This window comes from Homarus americanus, unplaced genomic scaffold (genome assembly GCF_018991925.1).
Source record: "Homarus americanus isolate GMGI-L3 unplaced genomic scaffold, GMGI_Hamer_2.0 scaffold18453, whole genome shotgun sequence".
Taxonomy (NCBI): Eukaryota; Metazoa; Arthropoda; class Malacostraca; order Decapoda; family Nephropidae; genus Homarus; species Homarus americanus.
In genome coordinates, this window is record NW_024746232.1 from 2151 (window position 1) to 21901 (window position 19751).

The window sequence follows — 19751 nt, forward strand, 5'->3', positions numbered from 1 at the left end:
CTCCATTACACGTTGTACATACATGTTAAACTTTCACCCAAACTTATATTCCCAGGTAAATAAACACCTCTAACCTTATGATCATCTTGTCCTTTCTCTTTTTCCTGCATTCCAGCCTCATTACTCTCTCCTCCCCCCACCACCTCCACCATCCCCACAGCCTCCTATTCTTACCACACCCACAGCCTCCTTTCACCACCTTATAGCCTCTGACCCGTTTCCTGACTGAGCCAGCTCAGGTGTGAGCGTATATATAGCTGGTTCCAGGCAGGGGACAAAGCACACTCAGCTGATCCTCCCAACGACAACATGAAGCTCGTGAGTATTGGCCGGAGTTAGCTTTGTTACACTCACCTCAAGTGAGGGACAGGCTATTGTTTTCAGTCCTGTCTGATTGTCTTTCTTTGGGTCTCCTGAATAACTCTAGAATGGGTATGCGAGTTTGCACCAATCTTGATAAGTTTGAGCAACATATGACAAAGTCCACATGATAACTGTTCTGGGAAGCAATCTAAAATTGACCATATTCACCCTGCCTTGGTAACTGTTCCTAGGCAAGATTTGTATCCGTTCTGATGATCATTAACATATCACTATGTCATTGCAGTTAACGGTGTGTTTATTACATCGTGTATACTAGAATAATATTCAGATGTACAAAATAGTTGTTTGGCGACAAATGGTCTTGGTATATTCCACACCAAATTGTTCTTGTTTGTCCTTAAAAATCACTGTCTTTATCGAATAATTGTCTGCGTTGCCTCTTCAGGTAAAATTTGCTATTTAAGGCTAATAATGACTTAAGAAAAGGTTTTATAACTGCAGACGGCAGAACAAAGAGGTTTCTCTTATCTGAATGATGAAGTGTTACAAGGGTGTCACAGGCAGTCACATACATTACGTCTAATATATATTATGACAAATATTTCCTAGATATACAGGAAGGGGAAATATTGAAACATATTTTAAGAAAATTCATAACAAAATAGTGATCAATAGAACTACAAGACAAGACTTGTAGAAAGCATAAGAATACTAAAGTGACTCAACAACCTTGTCCTCCCTGACACAGGTACTCCTCGCTTGTCTGGTCGCCCTGGCCACCGCTGCCCCTCGCCCTGACAAAGACGCTGTGATCCTAGCAGACCAGCGCCAAATAGGACCAGATGGAAGCTTCAACTTCAATTATGAGACCAGCAATGGAATCGCGGAGGATAGGGCGGGCAATCCGGGGGTAGAGGGCCAGATCAACATGCAGGGAACCTACTCGTAAGTAAAACTTGACTTATTTGATTTATGAATGATGTTTGCAGGAAGTCTTATAAGTAAGGATAAATCAGATACGGTCTGGATATCTAATCATAAGTATTCTCTTTACTTCGCAGCTTCACTCATCCTGACGGTACCGTCACTGTGGTCAACTTCGTTTCTGATGAGAACGGCTACCGTCTTATTTAGTCCTCAAGACGTCGCCCAGCCCCAGCTCTTGCACCTACCGGCCCTATCATCTGTCGTTACATCCCGACAATGAATGACCTCTTCCTGAGACGTCCATTGTCGTCCTGTTTAACACTTTACCCACTGATTGTCTTTCATCATATGTTGAGGATTCTTCCTGCCTCGTGAACAATGTCATAATCTCTGAACAATTAAGTCTGTTATAGTTGTGTTCTAGTCTGATTATCCCCTGCGGTCATTTTTTAATTTAAAAAATCTTGAAAACTTTTTCCTTGTAAGATGTCGTTGTCATTGTGACGCAACTCCACGATGGCATGAACGGCAGTTTCCTACAAATGGCACCCAGTCTGAGTTCTTCCCCATCCAAACGGGGGTAAAGCAAGGATGTATACTGGCACAAAATCCCGTTTTCCATTTTCTTGGATGCCTCCCTTACTCGTGCCAGTGACAGGAAGAAAGGTGTCGGCCGTTTCATTACTGAACCTCAGTAAGAAGACGATATCTCCCACATCGCTCACATTGAACGCGACCTATAGGAGATCCTGAATACCTACGCGAACATGCATGCGAACTTTGGCCCTGAGGTGAATGTACGTGAGATTTAAATTTTCTTCCAACCTGCCCCTGGTTCAGCCACACCTCCACTATTCATCCAGGTTAACAGCACTACCCTCTTTAAAGTTACCCACTTTCAGTATCTCGGCTCCCACCTGTCCACCACCGCGGATATCGATGAAGAGATTCAAGATTGGATCAGATGTGCATCTCAAGCCATTGGCAGACTCCTTACCCGTGTTTTCAGCTGTTGGAGCTAAAATTATCTACAATGTTGCAAGTATATCGAGTAATTGTCCTCCCCACCCTACTATACGACAACGAGACGTGGATCACATACAGGAGGCACTTCAAGGCCCTTAAGAACTTTTGCCATTGAAGGCTAAGTTCCATCCTCCAAGTTGTCTTGGAAGACAAGAGAACAAATGCCAGTATTATCACTTACAGCCTTACACGAACTGTAGGAGCATCGAGGCTACCATTATCCATGAACAGTTACGCTGGACTGGCCATATTATCCGCCTAGACGACAGTAGACTGCCAAATTTGCTACTCTATTGTCATCTAAGGAATGGTAAACGTGAAGCTAGTAGGCAACGGAAAACGTATAAGAATAGTCTTAAAAAAATCCCGAAAAAGCGCCAAATTGACCCCTCACCTGGGAGACGATCACTCCACACGGTAACGCTTGGAGGAGCACCGCAGAAGAAGGTGTCAATAATTTCGTACTAGCCCAACTGCAAACTGAGGCAGATGTGACGTAATGATATGAGTTATTAATGATGTCTTCGTTAAAGAGTTCTAAGGGGATTCGAAAGGACGATACGAAACCGCCAGGGTCGTCCGCAGATGTTGTACGTGTGGGGGGATACACCTAGTGTGAGACGGACGGCGGCAGCGTCTTTCCGGCGCTGGCGGTTGTCTGCCTATACTGAATGGGTGCCAAATAAAATTAATATTAGATACTTTATTTACCTAATGTCCATTGATGATATTCTGATGTTCACTGTAGCAACTGTGAAGAATGGACCAATATCAACACTTAAAACATTAAATAAAAAACATTGACAGAAGTAAGTTAAGAACTCGACTTTAGAAATGTGATGAAAGGCAGATTTTTGTTCATTTGGTGATGTTGGAACAATTTAAAGCTGCACAGTAAATGTATCCCTTTGGAGATTGAAAATTAATGTACATAAAACAATACAAAACAATGCATTCGCCGAAATGTGCGTCTTTCTCTCTTTAATCATTGCCCGGCGCCTATTTTCTTTTTTTTGCAGTCGCTTGGTGGCGCCACAGTCGGGGGTGAACGAGTTCGCCCATTTGAGTGAGCCATCCTTCTACAGTAGCCTATACAATTCTTAACTATAGTGAGGTCAGCTGCAGAATAATACTAATAATAATTAATTCTAGATATATATGAAAGGGATAACAGGCAGAACGTTCTCTCCCTTCCCTCTACTCCCTCCACTACTTCTCCTCTCCACTCCCTGACATATCTCCTGTACCCTTGCATCGTTCTCAACTGATTGTGTATAGAAGACTTACACCTTGGATATACTGTAGGTGCCACCGGCAGTACGTGGACAAGGCGGAGTCTTGCCGCACTACATGTAAACTACCTCACTACATCCTGCAATGTCCTCCTCCTGCACGTCTCCAGCCATCACCATAACGTCGTCCCTTCATGACCAAGTATCCCTCCTTCTCCAGACAGTCTTGGTGTCATTTGACGTTATTAAAGATCAATAATACCACGCTCTGCTAACAACACGTGAGCCTGTACAGGGAATCCTCTCATGTACTGGACACTTATCTAGCAGTGATGCCTGTTACATTGGCGCGTGCGTTGTGAGTCGATGCACTTATTCACTGACTGTGTCGACTGTTCTTACGAGCTGCGAATTTTATTGTTATACCGATGTGTGAGCACATTAAGGAGAATATAGAAACTGGCGGTGGCACTGTGTGAAGGTCGAGGGGTCACACTGTGCGTGCTTTCCGGATGACACCGAATTTTTTTTATGGTAATATTTTCAGTCTTGTCTGTCTGTGTGTCCCCAAAATAACATGTGACAAGGTTCATATGATAAGGTTTTAGTGTAAGACGTGCCAAAATTGACCAAGTATTACTATGATAAGTGTTTGCACAATTATAACACAATAGTTTTCGGTGATATGATGCAGTCTCCAGCGACGACTACATTACTTTAGTGTAACTCCGTCACTATTTCTACATTTCCCTGCCATGGATATTTACAGCTTCGCTTGAGTTTTTTCTAGGGATTATAGACCAGAAGCCACACGTGCCCCGCTACCCACTTACCCTGATATAACTGGGATCAACACATACTCATCTTATTGTCTTAATTGTGATAAATGAAGGAGTTACAGGACACAAGTTAACATTCACCCTCCCGCAAAAAAGGCTAAATATGAGCAATCAAACTTTGCCGTGATCATACCCAGCCACCAACACGGATCTCCAACATTATGACCTTCACAACTTAGCTGCTGTTTGAACCGGGGTTACGTTGCTATTTCCTCTCGCCCACCCCTTCCCCCCTCTCCGTCTCCTTGGCCTCCGGGGCTGGTGGATGGGTATATATACAGTATATAAGGTTCCAGACGAAAACAGGAGCCTTCCTCAGGGGATTACCCAACGACAACATGAAGCTCGTGAGTACTGGCCAGAACATTATTGATTATTAATATACCGCTGTAGGATTATTGTCTACTGAACAGTTGACAGCCAGTTCATTAATTCACGTGTATTAGAAAATGATGTTTGCTTTAGGATGTAAACAAACCTCAGGTTTCCTTTCATTCTATGGAAATGATACACTGTTATGACAGCTAATGGCCCAGCGTCTTTGAAAATAAAATAAGTATTCCTGTCTACAAAGGCCCTCCCATTGTTAGACCACTTTTTTACTGTATTTTGAAGTATATTACGAGTGACTTTTCATAACAGTTCAAGATTCAGTTATATTACTCCAAGATGTGGGTCAAGCATTGTTGTGTTTAATGTGCTTGTAAAATGGTAAAGTTATCACTCGCCACCTCATTCATGTGGCACATGTTACTGAAGATTCAATAGTAAGGAAAACTTTGAAATTTAGTCAAAAAGAAAGAAAATTTTAGACAAGGAGAGACAAGACAACCTACTGACACAACACTCAGGTAAGGTGTATGACCCAACACGTTGTCTTCCCTGAGGGACCAGGTTCTCCTCGCCTGCCTGGTCGCCGTGACCGCCGCCGCCCCCCATCCTGACCGGGACGCCCAGACCGTGGTGGACGAGCGCCAGGATGATGGAGATGGAAATTTCTACTACCGGTTCGAAGCCAGCAACAGCATCACGGAGGAGAGGCAGGGCACCCCTGGGGTAGAGGGCCAGAGCAACATGCAGGGATCCTACTTGTAAGTAATCCTTGTTGAGCCTTCCTCTGTGAGTTACTTGATTTATGAAAGATGTTTATAAGAAGTCTTGTGAGTCAAAAAAATAAATGTATAGGATTTGGTCATCTGTTCGTAAGAACAGTATTCTATTTATCTTCTCTCAGCTTCACTCATCCTGACGGCACCGTCACTGTGGTTAACTTCATAGCCGACGAGAACGGCTACCGTGTTGTTGACTCCCCAAGACCTACCAATCAGCCTTCAAGACCTCGCCCAGAGCAACTCGCCGCATTTGCCGGCCCTATCATCTTTCGTTAACATTAAAATGGTGACCTCCTCCTAAGCCGTCCGTTGTCGTCCAGCCTAACACTTTACTCACTTACTGTCATTCATCATCTGTTGAGGATTCTTCCTACCTCGTGAACACTGTCCTTTACTCTGAACATTGAAGTGTTATAGTTGTATTCTAGTATGATTATCCTCTACGGTAACGTATTTATCATATATATCTTTGAGATAACGTTAATTATGGTCATGGAAGTAGAAGTTTAGTAAACGCGAGGAAGTGTCATGGATAACGACGTTAAACGATGTGTGTGTGTGTGTGTGTGTGTGTGTGTGTGTGTGTGTGTGTTATTTCACCTCTTTCCTTCAACTATACTTTTATTGCACTATTTTTAATATCCATTCGACACGTACGTGAATGAGTTGTAAAGGTAAAAATTAAAGAAGACTGTGTAGAAAGATTGATATGAATAAACAATCTTTTTATACAACACTGAAGTACATGTTATCTAAGTACTAATGTTAACTAAACTTGCATCCACAATTTATCTTAAAAAAGAAGTCAAACAAGTTACATTGGTAAGACGCACACTGGAGTAAGGTGGTCACTGTAGTAAGGTGGTCACTGGAGTAAGGTGGTCACTGTAGTAAGGTGGTCACTGTAGTAAGGTGGTCACTGTAGTAAGGTGGTCACTGTAGTAAGGTAGTGACTGTAGTAAGGTGGTCACTGTAGTAAGGTGGTCACTGTAGTAAGGTAATCACTGTAGTAAGGTGGTCACTGTAGTAAGGTAGTCACTGTAGTAAGGTAGTCACTGTAGTAAGGTGGTCACTGTAGTAAGGTGGTCACTGTAGTAAGGTGGTCACTGTAGTAAGGTGGTCACTGTAGTAAGGTGGTCACTGTAGTAAGGTGGTCACTGGACAGGTCACTGGAGTAACGTGGTCACTGGAGTAAGGTGGTCACTGGAGTAAGGTGGTCACTGGAGTAAGGTGGTCACTGTAGTAAGGTGGTCACTGGAGTAAGGTGGTCACTGTAGGGTGGTCACTGTAGGTGGTCAAGTAAGGTGGTCACTGGAGTAAGAGTCACTGTGTAAGGTGGTCACTGTGGTGGTCACTGGAGTGGTCAAGTAAGGAGTGGAGGGTGGTCACTGGAGTAAGGTGGTCACTGGAGTAAGGTGGTCACTGTGGTAAAGGTAGGTCACTGGAGTAAGGTGGTCACTGCAAGGTGGTCACTGTAGTAAGGTGGTCACTGGAGTATGGTGGTCACTGGAGTAAGGTGGTCACTGTAGGTGGTCACTGGAGTAAGGTGGTCACTGTAGTAAGTAAGTCACTGTCACACTGTAGTAGTGGTCACTGTAGTCACTGTGGTGGTCACTGGAGTAAGTGGTCACTGTAGTAAGGTGGTCACTGGAGTAAGGTGGTCACTGTAGTAAGGTGGTCACTGGAGTAAGGTGGTCACTGGAGTAAGGTGGTCACTGGAGTAAGGTGGTCACTGGTAAGGTGGTCACTGGTTAAGGTACTATAATATATGTCTCCATTACACGTTGTACATACATGTTAAACTTTCACCCAAACTTATATTCCCAGGTAAATAAACACCTCTAACCTTATGATCATCTTGTCCTTTCTCTTTTTCCTGCACACCTGCCTCATTACTCTCTCCTCCCCCCACCACCTCCACCATCCCCACAGCCTCCTATTCTTACCACACCCACAGCCTCCCTTCACCACCTTATAACCTCTGACCCGTTTCCTGACTGAGCCAGCTCAGGTGTGAGCGTATATATAGCTGGTTCCAGGCAGGGGACAAAGCACACTCAGCTGATCCTCCCAACGACAACATGAAGCTCGTGAGTATTGGCCGGAGTCAGCTTTGTTACACTCACCTCAAGTGAGGGACAGGCTATTGTTTTCAGTCCTGTCTGATTGTCTTTCTTTGGGTCTCCTGAATAACTCTAGAATGGGTATGCGAGTTTGCACCAATCTTGATAAGTTTGAGCAACATATGACAAAGTCCACATGATAACTGTTCTGGGCAGCACTCTAAAATTGACCATATTCACCCTGCCTTGGTAACTGTTCCTAGGCAAGATTTGTATCCGTTCTGATGATCATTAACATATCACTATGTCATTGCAGTTAACGGTGTGTTTATTACATCGTGTATACTAGAATAATATTGAGATGTACAAAATAGTTGTTTGGCGACAAATGGTCTTGGTATATTCCACACCAAATTGTTCTTGTTTGTCCTTAAAAATCACTGTCTTTATCGAATAATTGTCTGCGTTGCCTCTTCAGGTAAAATTTGCTATTTAAGGCTAATAATGACTTAAGAAAACGTTTTATAACTGCTGACGGCAGAACAAAGAGGTTTCTTTTATCTGAACGATGAAGTGTTACAAGGGTGTCACAGGCAGTCACATACATTACGTCTAATATACATTATGACAAATATTTCCTAGATATACAGGAAGGGGAAATATTGAAACATATTTTAAGAAAATTCATAACATAATAGTGATCAATAGAACTACAAGACAAGACTTGTAGAAAGCATAAGAATACTAAAGTGACTCAACACCTTGTCCTCCCTGACACAGGTACTCCTCGCTTGTCTGGTCGCCCTGGCCACCGCTGCCCCTCGCCCTGACAAAGACGCTGTGATCCTAGCAGACCAGCGCCAAATAGGACCAGATGGAAGCTTCATCTTCAATTATGAGACCAGCAATGGAATCGCGGAGGATAGGGCGGGCAACCCGGGGGTAGAGGGCCAGATCAACATGCAGGGAACCTACTCGTAAGTAAAACTTGACTTATTTGATTTATGAATGATGTTTGCAGGAAGTCTTATAAGTAAGGATAAATCAGATACGGTCTGGATATCTAATCATAAGTATTCTCTTTACTTCGCAGCTTCACTCATCCTGACGGCACCGTCACTGTGGTCAACTTCGTTTCTGATGAGAACGGCTACCGTCTTATTTAGTCCTCAAGACGTCGCCCAGCCCCAGCTCTTGCACCTACCGGCCCTATCATCTGTCGTTACATCCCGACAATGAATGACCTCTTCCTGAGACGTCCATTGTCGTCCTGTTTAACACTTTACCCACTGATTGTCTTTCATCATATGTTGAGGATTCTTCCAGCCTCGTGAACAATGTCATAATCTCTGAACAATTAAGTCTGTTATAGTTGTGTTCTAGTCTGATTATCCCCTGCAGTCATTTTTTTTCATCATTTAAAAACTTCAAACGATATTCTTTCGAAGATGTCGATAAATGTGTTAACTGAAGAAGAAAAAGGTTAATGAACACAAAGAAATGAAAAGTAGAACGATGTTTGTGTATGTGAAGGTTAAAGATTTACCTAGTGTACAGTGTGCATATATATATATATATATATATATATATATATATATATATATATATATATATATATATATATATATATATATATATATATATATATATATATATATATGTGTGTGTGTGTGTGTGTGTGTGTGTGTGTGTGATTCTACTACTCATGGTATTGGAGGGAATATTTTAAATTGAATTAGGGCATGACTAAAATACAATAAAGGGAGAGTAAGTATTAATGGTACTAAATCCGACTGGGGTAATGTCACTAGTGGAGTACCCCAAGGCTCAGTATTTGGCCCATTACTATTTATCATATTCATAAGGGACATAGATATTGGCATCGATATCAATGTAAGTAATTTGCTAACGACATTAAAATAGGGCGTGTAATTAAATCTGGCGAGGGCTCAGAAAAATTAGGAAGATCTAACTTTTCTCATGGACTAAAAAGTAGCAGATGAAATTTAATGTGGAAAAATATTAAAGTACTTAGACCTAGGAGATGTAAATAGGGAAACCAGATATCAGATGATTAACGTTGATATAGAGAAATCCGACTGTGAAAGAGGTTTAGGGGTAATGAAAGGATAAGTAGTAACCTTAAATCAAGACAACAATGCATTTATGTTGGAAACAAGGCTAACAAGGTTCATAGACTAGCGAGGTTATCCTAAAATTGTATCTCGCGTATGAGACCTCACTTGGATTATGTGGTTCAGGTTTGGTCACAGTGTTACAAAATGAATATTGCATCCGTAGAAATCATTCAGAGGAGGATAACAAGGCTAATCCCGGGTATTAAGAACTTTCAGTACAGACACAGATTAAAGCATCTGAATTTGCACTCCCTCGAAAGACGTAGAGTGAGGGGCGAAATGATCGAGATGTTTTAATGGAAGTCAGTGCTAAACAAAGGTGAAATAACAAAGGTACTTAAACTCGCTAACCAGGAGCAAACACGTAACAATGGCTTTAAAATAGAAAAATTTAGATTGATGCGCGAGATGGGTAAACATTGGTTTGGAAATAGAGTTATGGATTAGAGGAACAAGTTACCAAACACTATCATTAACTGGAACACGCTGGGTAGCTTCATATATAGGTTGGACAGATACACGAGTTATATGAGTTGGGTGTAAACGGGGCGGCAGTTTCCTCCATCTTACGTTTTTAAAAGGAAAAATAGACAAGGGATGAAAAAACACGTTATCTATTTGAGTTGTTTATGGTTTTAACAATTACTGGAATAGGGTTGTTCTTGTAGGAATCTGTGTTACGTGGTATGATTATACAGTAGTGGCGGACAGCAATGTGTGGACGGGGAACTAGGGCGGTGGCAAGTCAGACTGATGATTAGATAAGAGATGAGCAGGACAATGTAATGACTGACTTCTCATGTGGTTTTAAGGGAAAAGATAAGTCACTAATGCGCAAATTATAAATCTCTACTTTTTATTTTATCATAATCTAATTTGGTCAGTAAAGGTTGATGTTTGAGTTATTATAAGGATTTTCATTTTATCTTTGGTTAATATTAAGTAATTTTTTTATAGGTTTTGTGGGAATTTCTTTTATCTCATATGAACCACTAAGCATTACTGAATGGAGTGGAGAAGGAAAGAACCAACTAATATTCTTTCATTTGCTGTGGCTTTAATTTATGAAGAGACCATACTGACGCAGCAGGTCATACACTTTTTCGCCAATCAAGTTCTTTTTATCTGTCACACAATAGTCTGGGAGTAAGCGTGGATTTGGTGATCACAGGTTAGTGGAAACAAATCTGATGCTGCTTCTCAATACTGCAGCTAGCCATAACATACTATTGAGGGACCGACTGGGAGGAAACCAAAATAACTTTGTATTTAAACTCAACTTTGCAAATGATATTTTATAGTCTGCCAAAATGTCTTTTAATCAAGGAGGTTTTGTGCTTCATAGTAATTGAACTTATGAGGGGTTAGGAAGCAGTACCTATTAGCGTATTCATGGTTACTTCAAACCTAACTTTTGTGAACCATTTTGAGTTTTGGAAAATTATATTAGAAGTTAAGATTAAGCTAAAAGAGTTGTTGCGTCAAATTAACTTGATTAAATTTCAAAATTATATCACAATTGATGATACCAAACATAGTAATATAATTTCAAAATTTTAAGAAACGTCATTTAATATACTAAAAAAGAATCAAATTACCACAAGCTTGCAGTGGTTAGCAAGTATATAGAACCTTCTTATTCGACCTTGTCTTGTAGGTAAAGCCCAAGAGGGTGTAAATAATTTTAATTCAATTGATACGAGAAAAATATACTACACAATATGGTGAAAGATTAGATTGTTAACGTTGATGAACTGGTTCCTGAAGCCAAACAAAAGATGTTAAACCAACTTAGAAATACTTACTCTCACATGTGTTAAAAGTTTGAGAAATAGCAATAGTCAGCATGGGAGAGATGGTGTATATCATGAATGGTTACTCAAGACTGATATAATATCTTATTGTGTCACCTCCTTGGTGTTTTATGAGCTCTACGTCGGCCGCTGAAATTACATTGGTCATAGATTAGTCATCAATCTTTACACTGTTTTCTTGACGGGAGAATGTTGGTGTATCGTGGCGGAGAGGAGCAATTGAGGGAAGGGAGTTGGTAGAGAATCAACAACCCTGACCCGAGTAGTCATGAGAACAGGGCCAAATATGTCCTCACCCCAACGGACGTACGTGTGTGTGTGTGTGTGTGTATATATATGTGTGTGTGTATATGTGTATGTATATGTGTGTGTGTGTGTATGTGTGTATGTATATATGTGTGTGTGTGTGTGTATGTATGTGTGTGTGTATGTGTGTGTGTGTGAATCTATTTGTTATTTAATTCATTTTCTTTAACTCACTCTATTTTATTGCACTATTTTCTATTTTTTTTTGGTAGTTTCCTCCATCCCTCCTACACGTGAGTGAGTGAGATGTAAAGATGAAAGTGAAATATTAACATGTAGAAAGTTTGATACAAAGGTTCTTATTTCTTTAGACTACTGCACACTTAACTACATGTAAATGATGACATGTCCTTTAATAAGAGATAAACTAATATTATTCACACTTGTGCATAAAAAATATATTCAAAACAATAAGTTAAGTGGAATTTTTACGTTATGCTTTCGATATTTACTCTGCCATGGTAACGTTTAACGGGCAGGTTTGGTGTCACCTGGAATGTTGTTCAATTATAATCATACTCCTTGAGTAATATTTGCGTGTTCATCTGTGTAAAGAATAATTTCAACTTATTTTCTATTGTTTGTAGCCCAGAATCCGCCCATGCACTCCTACACACCCACCCTAATAAAATCGGGGTCATTATATATATTCATTATATTGTCCTAATTCGTAATAAGTGAAGCAGTTACAGGAAATACAGAGAAAAAAATCCCCAAGAGTTGAAATGTTACACGAATAGTTTTACTTCCCAGCGATCTAACACCCAACCGCAAACACACGCCTCTAACCTTCACAACTTAACTACCTCCGTCTTGCAGGAAACATTAAAGTTACATTGCTATTATCTCCCCCCTCTTATTTCCTCACCCCCCTCCTTCTCCCCCTCCACCTCTTTAGCCTCCGGGGCTGGTGTGTGGGTATATATATAACCGGTCCCAAAGAAACACAAACATCCTCAGGGGATTCTCGTACCGACAACATGAAGCTCGTGAGTACTGGCCAGAACATCTTTGTGTATTAATATACCGCTGTTGGATTATTGTTCACTGCACAGCTGACGGCAAGTTCATTATTTTACGTTTATTAGAAAATGCTGTTTACATTTGGACTTGAAACAAATCTCAGTGAACCTTTCATTGTTTACAAATGACACACTGTTGTGAGAGGTGATGGCTCAATCACATTGAGTCCCAATATATTCCCTCCTGCCTCGGAAGCCCCGACTACTATTAGATGCCTCTTGATGCTGTATGTTGAGGTATTTTTGTAGCCACCTTCATTATAGCTTAAGATTTGGTTATATACTGTAGCTCCATAACACAGGTTAAAGAGAGTGTTTAATGTGCTTGTAATATATTATAGATGTCACTCAAAATGAGCTCACATTCTTACCCATTTAAGTGTGTCATTGTGTATTTTAAGAACAAGACAACGAGAGACACGACAAAATATTGACACAACTCTCAGATGTTTATGAACTAAACACGTTGTCTTCCCTGAGGGACCAGGTACTCCTCACCTGCCTCGTCGCCCTGGCCGCCGCCGCCCCTCACCCTGACCGGGACGCTGTGATCGTGGCAGACGAGCGCCAGGATGATGGAGATGGAAATTTCTACTACCGGTACGAAACCAGCAATGCAATTGAGGAGGAGAGGCAGGGCACCCCTGGGGTAGAGGGCCAGAGCAACATGCAGGGATCCTACTCGTAAGTAAACCAAGTTGAGTCTTCCCCTGTTGACTTATTCTATCTATGAGTGATGTTTATAGGAGGTCTTATAATATACGAGAATTAAGAGGTTTGTTTATCTATTGTTTAGTATTCTATTTATCTCCTCTCAGCTTCACTCACCCTGACGGCACCGTCACTGTGGTCAACTTTATCGCCGACGAGAACGGCTACCGTGTTGTTAACTAACTCTCCAGTATTTCGCCGAGCGGGGGCTCTATCAGCCAGCCGGCTCTAACGCCTTCCGTTAACATGAAGATGATGACCTGTTCCTGAGACATCCATTGCCGTCCTACCTAACACTCTACTCATTGATTGTAATTCACCATTTCTTGAGAATTCTACCTGTCTTATGAACACTGTAATTGACTCTGAACAATTAAGTGTTATGGTTGTTCTAGTATGCTTAAAATCTGTGGTATTTTTTTCAATCTTTTAAACAATCCCAACAATATCGTTCTTTTTAAGACCAAACATCTTATAGTGCTCAGGGCCAGCATTGAGTCCGCTCTTAATCGATGTGCAAACCCTCAATAGAAACTCGAATTTTTGTGTATATATTTTTAACTGGAGTGCATTTGTATTGATCTAAAAAACTATAGTTGTTGTTTTGGGAAATTTAGCACATTACTGTCCAAGGATTAAATTTTTGGGCTGAAGATTATTTACGTCTCTGTTGAGTTAACAAACTGAACTGTATTTGCTTTCGTGGAAAACCAAGTAAACCTTATATTTGTGTGTAAGAAAAAAAAGGCATTCGGACTGATGAAAGGAAAATTGAAATATGACGAAAGAAATCTTTTTGTGCTCCTTTTCCCAAGGAACTAAAGAAACAAAACTACAGTAATAGTATTTTGCTCTCTGCTGCATTAAAGGAAATGCATGAACTTCATCAAAACGTAAAAAAAAAAAAATAAATAAATTGTGCTGCCATAAGCTATACCTGTGTACACTCTCACCAAATTCTTCTTGAACGCTATAAGCACTAAGCAAACTAAAAATGAACGAAGAATCTGAAACCATTCCGAGATGCCAAGACCCAGCCTGCTCATTCTCAAATCCATCGTGCCCGGGTGTCCAGGAAATTTTTGCTGATTGTAATTTCTTTCATCCGTAAGAAAAGTAACTCTCCAGAACTACATTTCTACTCAGTCTTTGCACGAAAAAAGAAAACTTTGCATTTGTACTGAACAAAACGATATAACATATTCACCTTCTTCACGCAAAAAAAGTGTGCACCCAAATTCATATGTAAATGATTTTAAGCTGATCTTAGAAATAGTTTTACAAAAGTGTTGCACTGAAATATACACATAAACCTTAACTCTATCCAAAATAAACTTAATATTTAATTTAAACAGAAAAAAAAAATACATGTAGTAGGTATGGTACATGTGTTCCATTGAAATACATATGTATTTTAATCATTGCCCGATAAAAAAAATACATTTGAATTGTACTAATAACTCGACATTAACTTAAACTGCACTTAAAATAAACTCCATATTTAAAAATTATACAATATGTAGAAAGAAGAAATACACATGTATGTAATCTGCACCTGAAAAATGTACTTATTATTACAGTAAAATACATGAACTGTACCTTCACCCGGTAAACAAACTCTACAGTACTTCTATAAATCTCATTATACGTGTTAATTACACTTTTAATTAAACCTATAAATTGTAACCTAACCTAACCTCAACTTAAAGCTGACAATGTTACAAGCCTTGATTTATCTCAGTACCTGATGTTAACACCGCTGGGTTTCTGGTACTGAACGGTCTGCAGGGTTAGTAAGATGCAATAAAACATAATTAAAAATATAATCTGCTCCCTAATAAAGCAAGGCCCAATATTCAAAGTTTATTCCCACTTTATGAACTAATGAAAGATAAAATTAACTGTTATCTTAAAACTCATAGACACATATATCTATTTCAGGGTAATTTAAATTTTTCTTGGTGGATTTTAGGAAATTTTTAACGCGACACAAATCATAAATCTGGATGTACATATTTAAAGCTGCACCCTAGTATAACCTTCCCTCGTATAACTGATAGAAAATATAATGAAGTTTCAAACAGTCAAGCTTTGTACTTACCACAGACGCTACTGAAGTTCTAAGCTGTAAAACAATAAACCAGTGTTAGTAACAAATGTATTACTATTCTAACATGTAAAACAATAAACCAGTGTTAGTAACAAACGTATTACTTGTGAAAGATTGTTTAGAAACAAATCTTGTAAAACAATAAACCGTCACAATACAGCAGTTGGACTTCTTTGACACTTCTGCCATGACCAAAAACTTTCTCACTATGACTTTTAAAGTAATGCCACACTTGAGGTCCTCTACCAACGGCCTTCATCCCCGTTACTAATATATGATTTCTAACCTTTACTACTAACTAATACAACTATCTTCAAACAATAAAAAATAGATTTTCAATATATATTAGAACTTACATAGAATTCTGTGTTGTTTCCAAATGAACAGGAGTTACATCCCTTTGGTAACAATGAGCTGATAATTTCTTTTTATTCAATGGAGCCTTCAACGACTCTAATGAATAAAACAAACCATCAATGTTCCTCCCTTCTCTTCCTTTACCACTGCCGGTGTACAGTACCAGTCATACTCTAGGAGATAAAAATACATGTTTATGACTCTAGCTGGAAGGCACCTCTGACCGTTGCCACCAGAGCCGAAATTTGGAGGTTATCAATCATGGTTCCTTACTTCCCGAAATTTAAAACGATGATAATTTGTTTTAAGTCACCTGACAGTGCTCTTTTCAGGACTTTTTTTTTTAGAACTAAACACTCGAATTTGCAGGGAAATGTACAACAATGCTAAGATAGTTAACGCAAATGCTTAACTTACAAAATAACAACCACAAGTATCCGGCTTCGATTTGGTTTGATATACAGTGTAATCTAGAATTTCATAGTTTGCCCTCCCTGACACAGGTAACCATTTCCCGCAATCGCCGTGGTGATATCTCAGACGAGGAAGATTTTTGCTTCTTGCCCGGATCACTCAGACTTCCATGGTCAATAGTAATACCAAGGTGCACAACCCTAGGTCCTATGTAATATGTTTGTAAAGTTTTAATAGCTTTCTCAACATAATTATAGGCATTGGATTTATTTAAATGTTGTTTTTTACATGTATTAATTGTATAACAAACATTATCAAACATAACCAGATTAGGAGACAGCTTAAACATAACAATTGCTTGTCTGTGAATTCCTTGTCCACACTCTAGTTACGTGGTTCCCAAAATTTTTGTACTCGCGACCCCTTTCTCAAAACCCGGAAACACACGCGGCCTCCCTGCCATCAGCCATTTCAGTTTTACAAATTTTTCTGAGAAGGAAAGGGGAAGAAAGAGAAAACAGTCATTAATTCATCGATGTTGTGCCTACTCCACCGGCACAACATTATGTTGTGTGTTCTAGGTTATTGGCGTATCAGCGAAATGAAAGTTTTGGTAATGTTCCTGATGATGTACTAAGTTGTTCTCCCAAGGCTACCAAGTTCTTCCAAGGTTTCTCGACCCCCCCAGCCAACCCTCCGCGACCCCCTGTGGGGTTGCGACCCACAGGTTGGAAACCCCTGGTTGTAGGATCATGATTTACGCCAGAAATGGGTATTATTAGAGAGTTTGACCTTAATCACAGACTTTTTTGTGTGTGCTCTTTCATATTCTTGGCCCAAAATAGAGTGAGTGGTATTATTGCAGTTTTTCACTTCCATAGAATCGATATTTTTTTTGTAACATACTGAAAAGGCTATTATAAGAAACTTTTCTTCTATAACATTTCGTCGCAAATGCATAATAGCGTCGGAAATTAAATAACTTATTTACGTAAACACGGTTATAGTAGTAAAAAACAAATTTTTAGTAACGTAATGATTTGGGGCCAAACGTTCTATTTTTAAAAAAAGCAATGAAGATTTTAATCGTTTGATAACCATAAAACACACAAACAAAACTTCCATGTTGAAAGAGGTGTGGGGATGAAAATACAATTTTACCCCAATAAAATACCAATGAAAAACAATTCTTACAATTCTTTAATTAGATTTATCTTTAATGACACCTTCCCCTCCTAGCAGATGTCAAAAGTGGTTACAGGTTGCACAACTGTGTTTAAATAAGCCAGTCTCAAAACTCAACAGAAATTCTGTTCGATGCAGCCAACACTTCACCCCGGGTTCATTCAATCCTCGCAGCTCTCCTCCTAAACTGAAACATTTGAATGTTTACTTCATGTGTTAAGAAATAGTTGTGCTTGTGTTTGTCTGACACTTCTTGTAATAAAAAGAAGTATTCGTATACTACTGTTTTTTAGCTTAAATTTCATTATAGTTTATTCCCCCCGTACATTTTTGGGGATGGTTTTGTAGTGCAAGCAAACTAATTTGTCAGTATAAAGGGGGCACAAGGTTTTCAGTTTATGTACAGTACTTTGAATGATTGTGAACACAAAGGAACCATTAGTACTAATGATAACTGAAAACACAACCATATGAGATGTTGCCCAACAAGTACAGTATATACCATGTAAACAAGTCACCTATGTATGTAAATGAGAGTGAAGTAACACTACAATATGTAAATCATTTACGTGAGATTGCATTGCCTGTATTGATTGATTTCCATCATGCCATATAGTATAGTACATAATGAATTGCAATATTCTAATAACGTTAAGTAGGTAAGATTAATAATAAATGAAAAGTCTCATACTGAAGGCAGCATAGGGGTAATGGCAAGGATTAGGGTTTTAAAGCAGTTACTCCCGAGTCGTTTTGTAATTTAGTACTTCGCTCACGCACTAGATGGTGAGGTTTACCAGGGGTGAAAATCGTCCTGATGAAGGGTATTTGGTTGTCTCGCTAATTCTTCAACATTTTACTTATTTTATTGCCTCACGTTTCTGTTCCGTTGTGGTATATGAAGAAAAAAAATAAAAAAAATAATAAAATAAATAGATGGGCGAAAGAAATCTATGAGATGTCATAGATCTTTGTAGTAATAAATATTTAATATCTTATAGAAAAATTATGGGTAAAAATTGAACATGTTTAGAAAGTCGTAATTTAAAGGCTCATAAAATATATTTTTTTCAACGACCTAATGAAACACATATGGTTAAACATATCCTACTACTAATACTAAAACTAACACTGATATTAATATTGTCACAACCACAGGAAACTTTCGTGTTTATGACGTACTGTATATGGCAAAGACTAAGGCAGTATGTCGACCTGATTCACATGTTAAGCGTGAAATAAAAATGGTTTGTTTTTAATGTGGTATCAGGGATCGTCCAGGATCAGAAGAGAAGAGTGAACACCATAATGATATCTTAGGAGGCGGTCGAGGAGATCAGCTGGTCTGTGTAAATAAACAGAGATTCATCCCTATCAGTTCTCTCCACTTAACTGACCGTGGTAAGTTTGTTCCTTATAAGATGATTATACTTCAAGACCATGATGGCGTAATATCGACAACATATTCGAGCAGTCTTATCCTGTACAAAAATATATATAAAATTAAATGCTTAGTTATAGACACCCAGAAGATGCTTTTTAAAAAGTTTGTGACATTAGCAATTACCTTATTTCTGTATCATTTTGTTTCATAGTTCAATAATTGTTTTATTACAACTAATAAAACTGCTGGATGAAAGACGATTTAGCGGTTAATTTACAGTAAGCTGCCATGTTTAACGAATATAATTATAAACAAGGCCAGAGTTCCCTCAGCACTTGGCAATACCCATACAAGTCCTGCTGTTCCACGAGCCTCGAGCTTCACACTCATAATTCCGAAGCAGTTGACACTTATAAATTTTTCTGTCTTTAAATACTTCGGGTTCACGAGTCTGAATCTCGGGATTCGTGGTTCAGTAGGAGAGGCGACAGGACTCCTGTGGGGGTATTTGTGGGTCATTTGTGTGTTTGATTTATAGCTGCTGAATTATTATTCCTTTTATCATAATTACACTATACTTTAAGTATATAGGCGTTAAAACACCAACCTCTCTTACCTACATGACCACCAGGTAAATGATGCCAGGAACTGACAAAACTGTTTGGGGAATTTTGTTTCGATTATACAGTCTCGTCTCGTTCAAGATTCTTCGAACACTGCTGGAGACAGCTGGCAACTCAAGGCTGTTTATTTACTATAGTACGTAGTATAATATAATACGAAACAA

The 19751-nt window shown here is 39.2% G+C and overlaps 3 protein-coding genes across 5 annotated transcripts; all 3 read left to right on the top strand.

Moving 5' to 3' along the window:
* Positions 1-214: 214 nt before the first annotated feature.
* On the top strand, positions 215-5880 carry LOC121879175 (cuticle protein AMP1A-like). 3 transcript variants are annotated; one of them, XM_042385772.1, is made up of 3 exons: positions 215-318; positions 1073-1269; positions 5583-5880. In XM_042385772.1, the coding sequence occupies exons 1-3, from the start codon at positions 310-312 to the stop codon at positions 5734-5736; spliced, it is 360 nt and encodes a 119-aa protein (XP_042241706.1). In that variant the 5' UTR covers positions 215-309; the 3' UTR covers positions 5737-5880. The 3 variants fall into 3 exon arrangements, with proteins under 3 accessions (XP_042241706.1, XP_042241708.1, XP_042241707.1); XM_042385774.1 differs by lacking the exon at positions 5583-5880 and adding an exon at positions 1386-1667; XM_042385773.1 differs by lacking the exons at positions 215-318; positions 1073-1269 and adding exons at positions 4637-4695; positions 5243-5439.
* Positions 5881-7446: 1566 nt separating this feature from the next.
* LOC121879176 (cuticle protein AM1239-like) lies at positions 7447-8898 on the top strand. Its single transcript, XM_042385775.1, has 3 exons — positions 7447-7550; positions 8304-8500; positions 8617-8898. The coding sequence occupies exons 1-3, from the start codon at positions 7542-7544 to the stop codon at positions 8687-8689; spliced, it is 279 nt and encodes a 92-aa protein (XP_042241709.1). The 5' UTR covers positions 7447-7541; the 3' UTR covers positions 8690-8898.
* Positions 8899-12729: 3831 nt separating this feature from the next.
* On the top strand, positions 12730-13934 carry LOC121879163 (cuticle protein AM1239-like). The gene is made up of 3 exons (XM_042385762.1): positions 12730-12770; positions 13291-13487; positions 13622-13934. The coding sequence occupies exons 1-3, from the start codon at positions 12762-12764 to the stop codon at positions 13695-13697; spliced, it is 282 nt and encodes a 93-aa protein (XP_042241696.1). The 5' UTR covers positions 12730-12761; the 3' UTR covers positions 13698-13934.
* The last annotated feature ends 5817 nt before the right edge of the window (positions 13935-19751 follow it).

What these genes read in the sequence shown, in the direction of transcription:
- LOC121879175 (XM_042385772.1), top strand. An exon ending in AACATGCAGGGAACCTACTC is followed by an intron (nt 1,270 to 5,582) that starts GTAAGTAAAACT and finishes ATCTTCTCTCAG; the next exon opens with CTTCACTCATCCTGACGGCA.
- LOC121879176 (XM_042385775.1), top strand. An exon ending in AACATGCAGGGAACCTACTC is followed by an intron (nt 8,501 to 8,616) that starts GTAAGTAAAACT and finishes TTTACTTCGCAG; the next exon opens with CTTCACTCATCCTGACGGCA.
- LOC121879163 (XM_042385762.1), top strand. An exon ending in AACATGCAGGGATCCTACTC is followed by an intron (nt 13,488 to 13,621) that starts GTAAGTAAACCA and finishes ATCTCCTCTCAG; the next exon opens with CTTCACTCACCCTGACGGCA.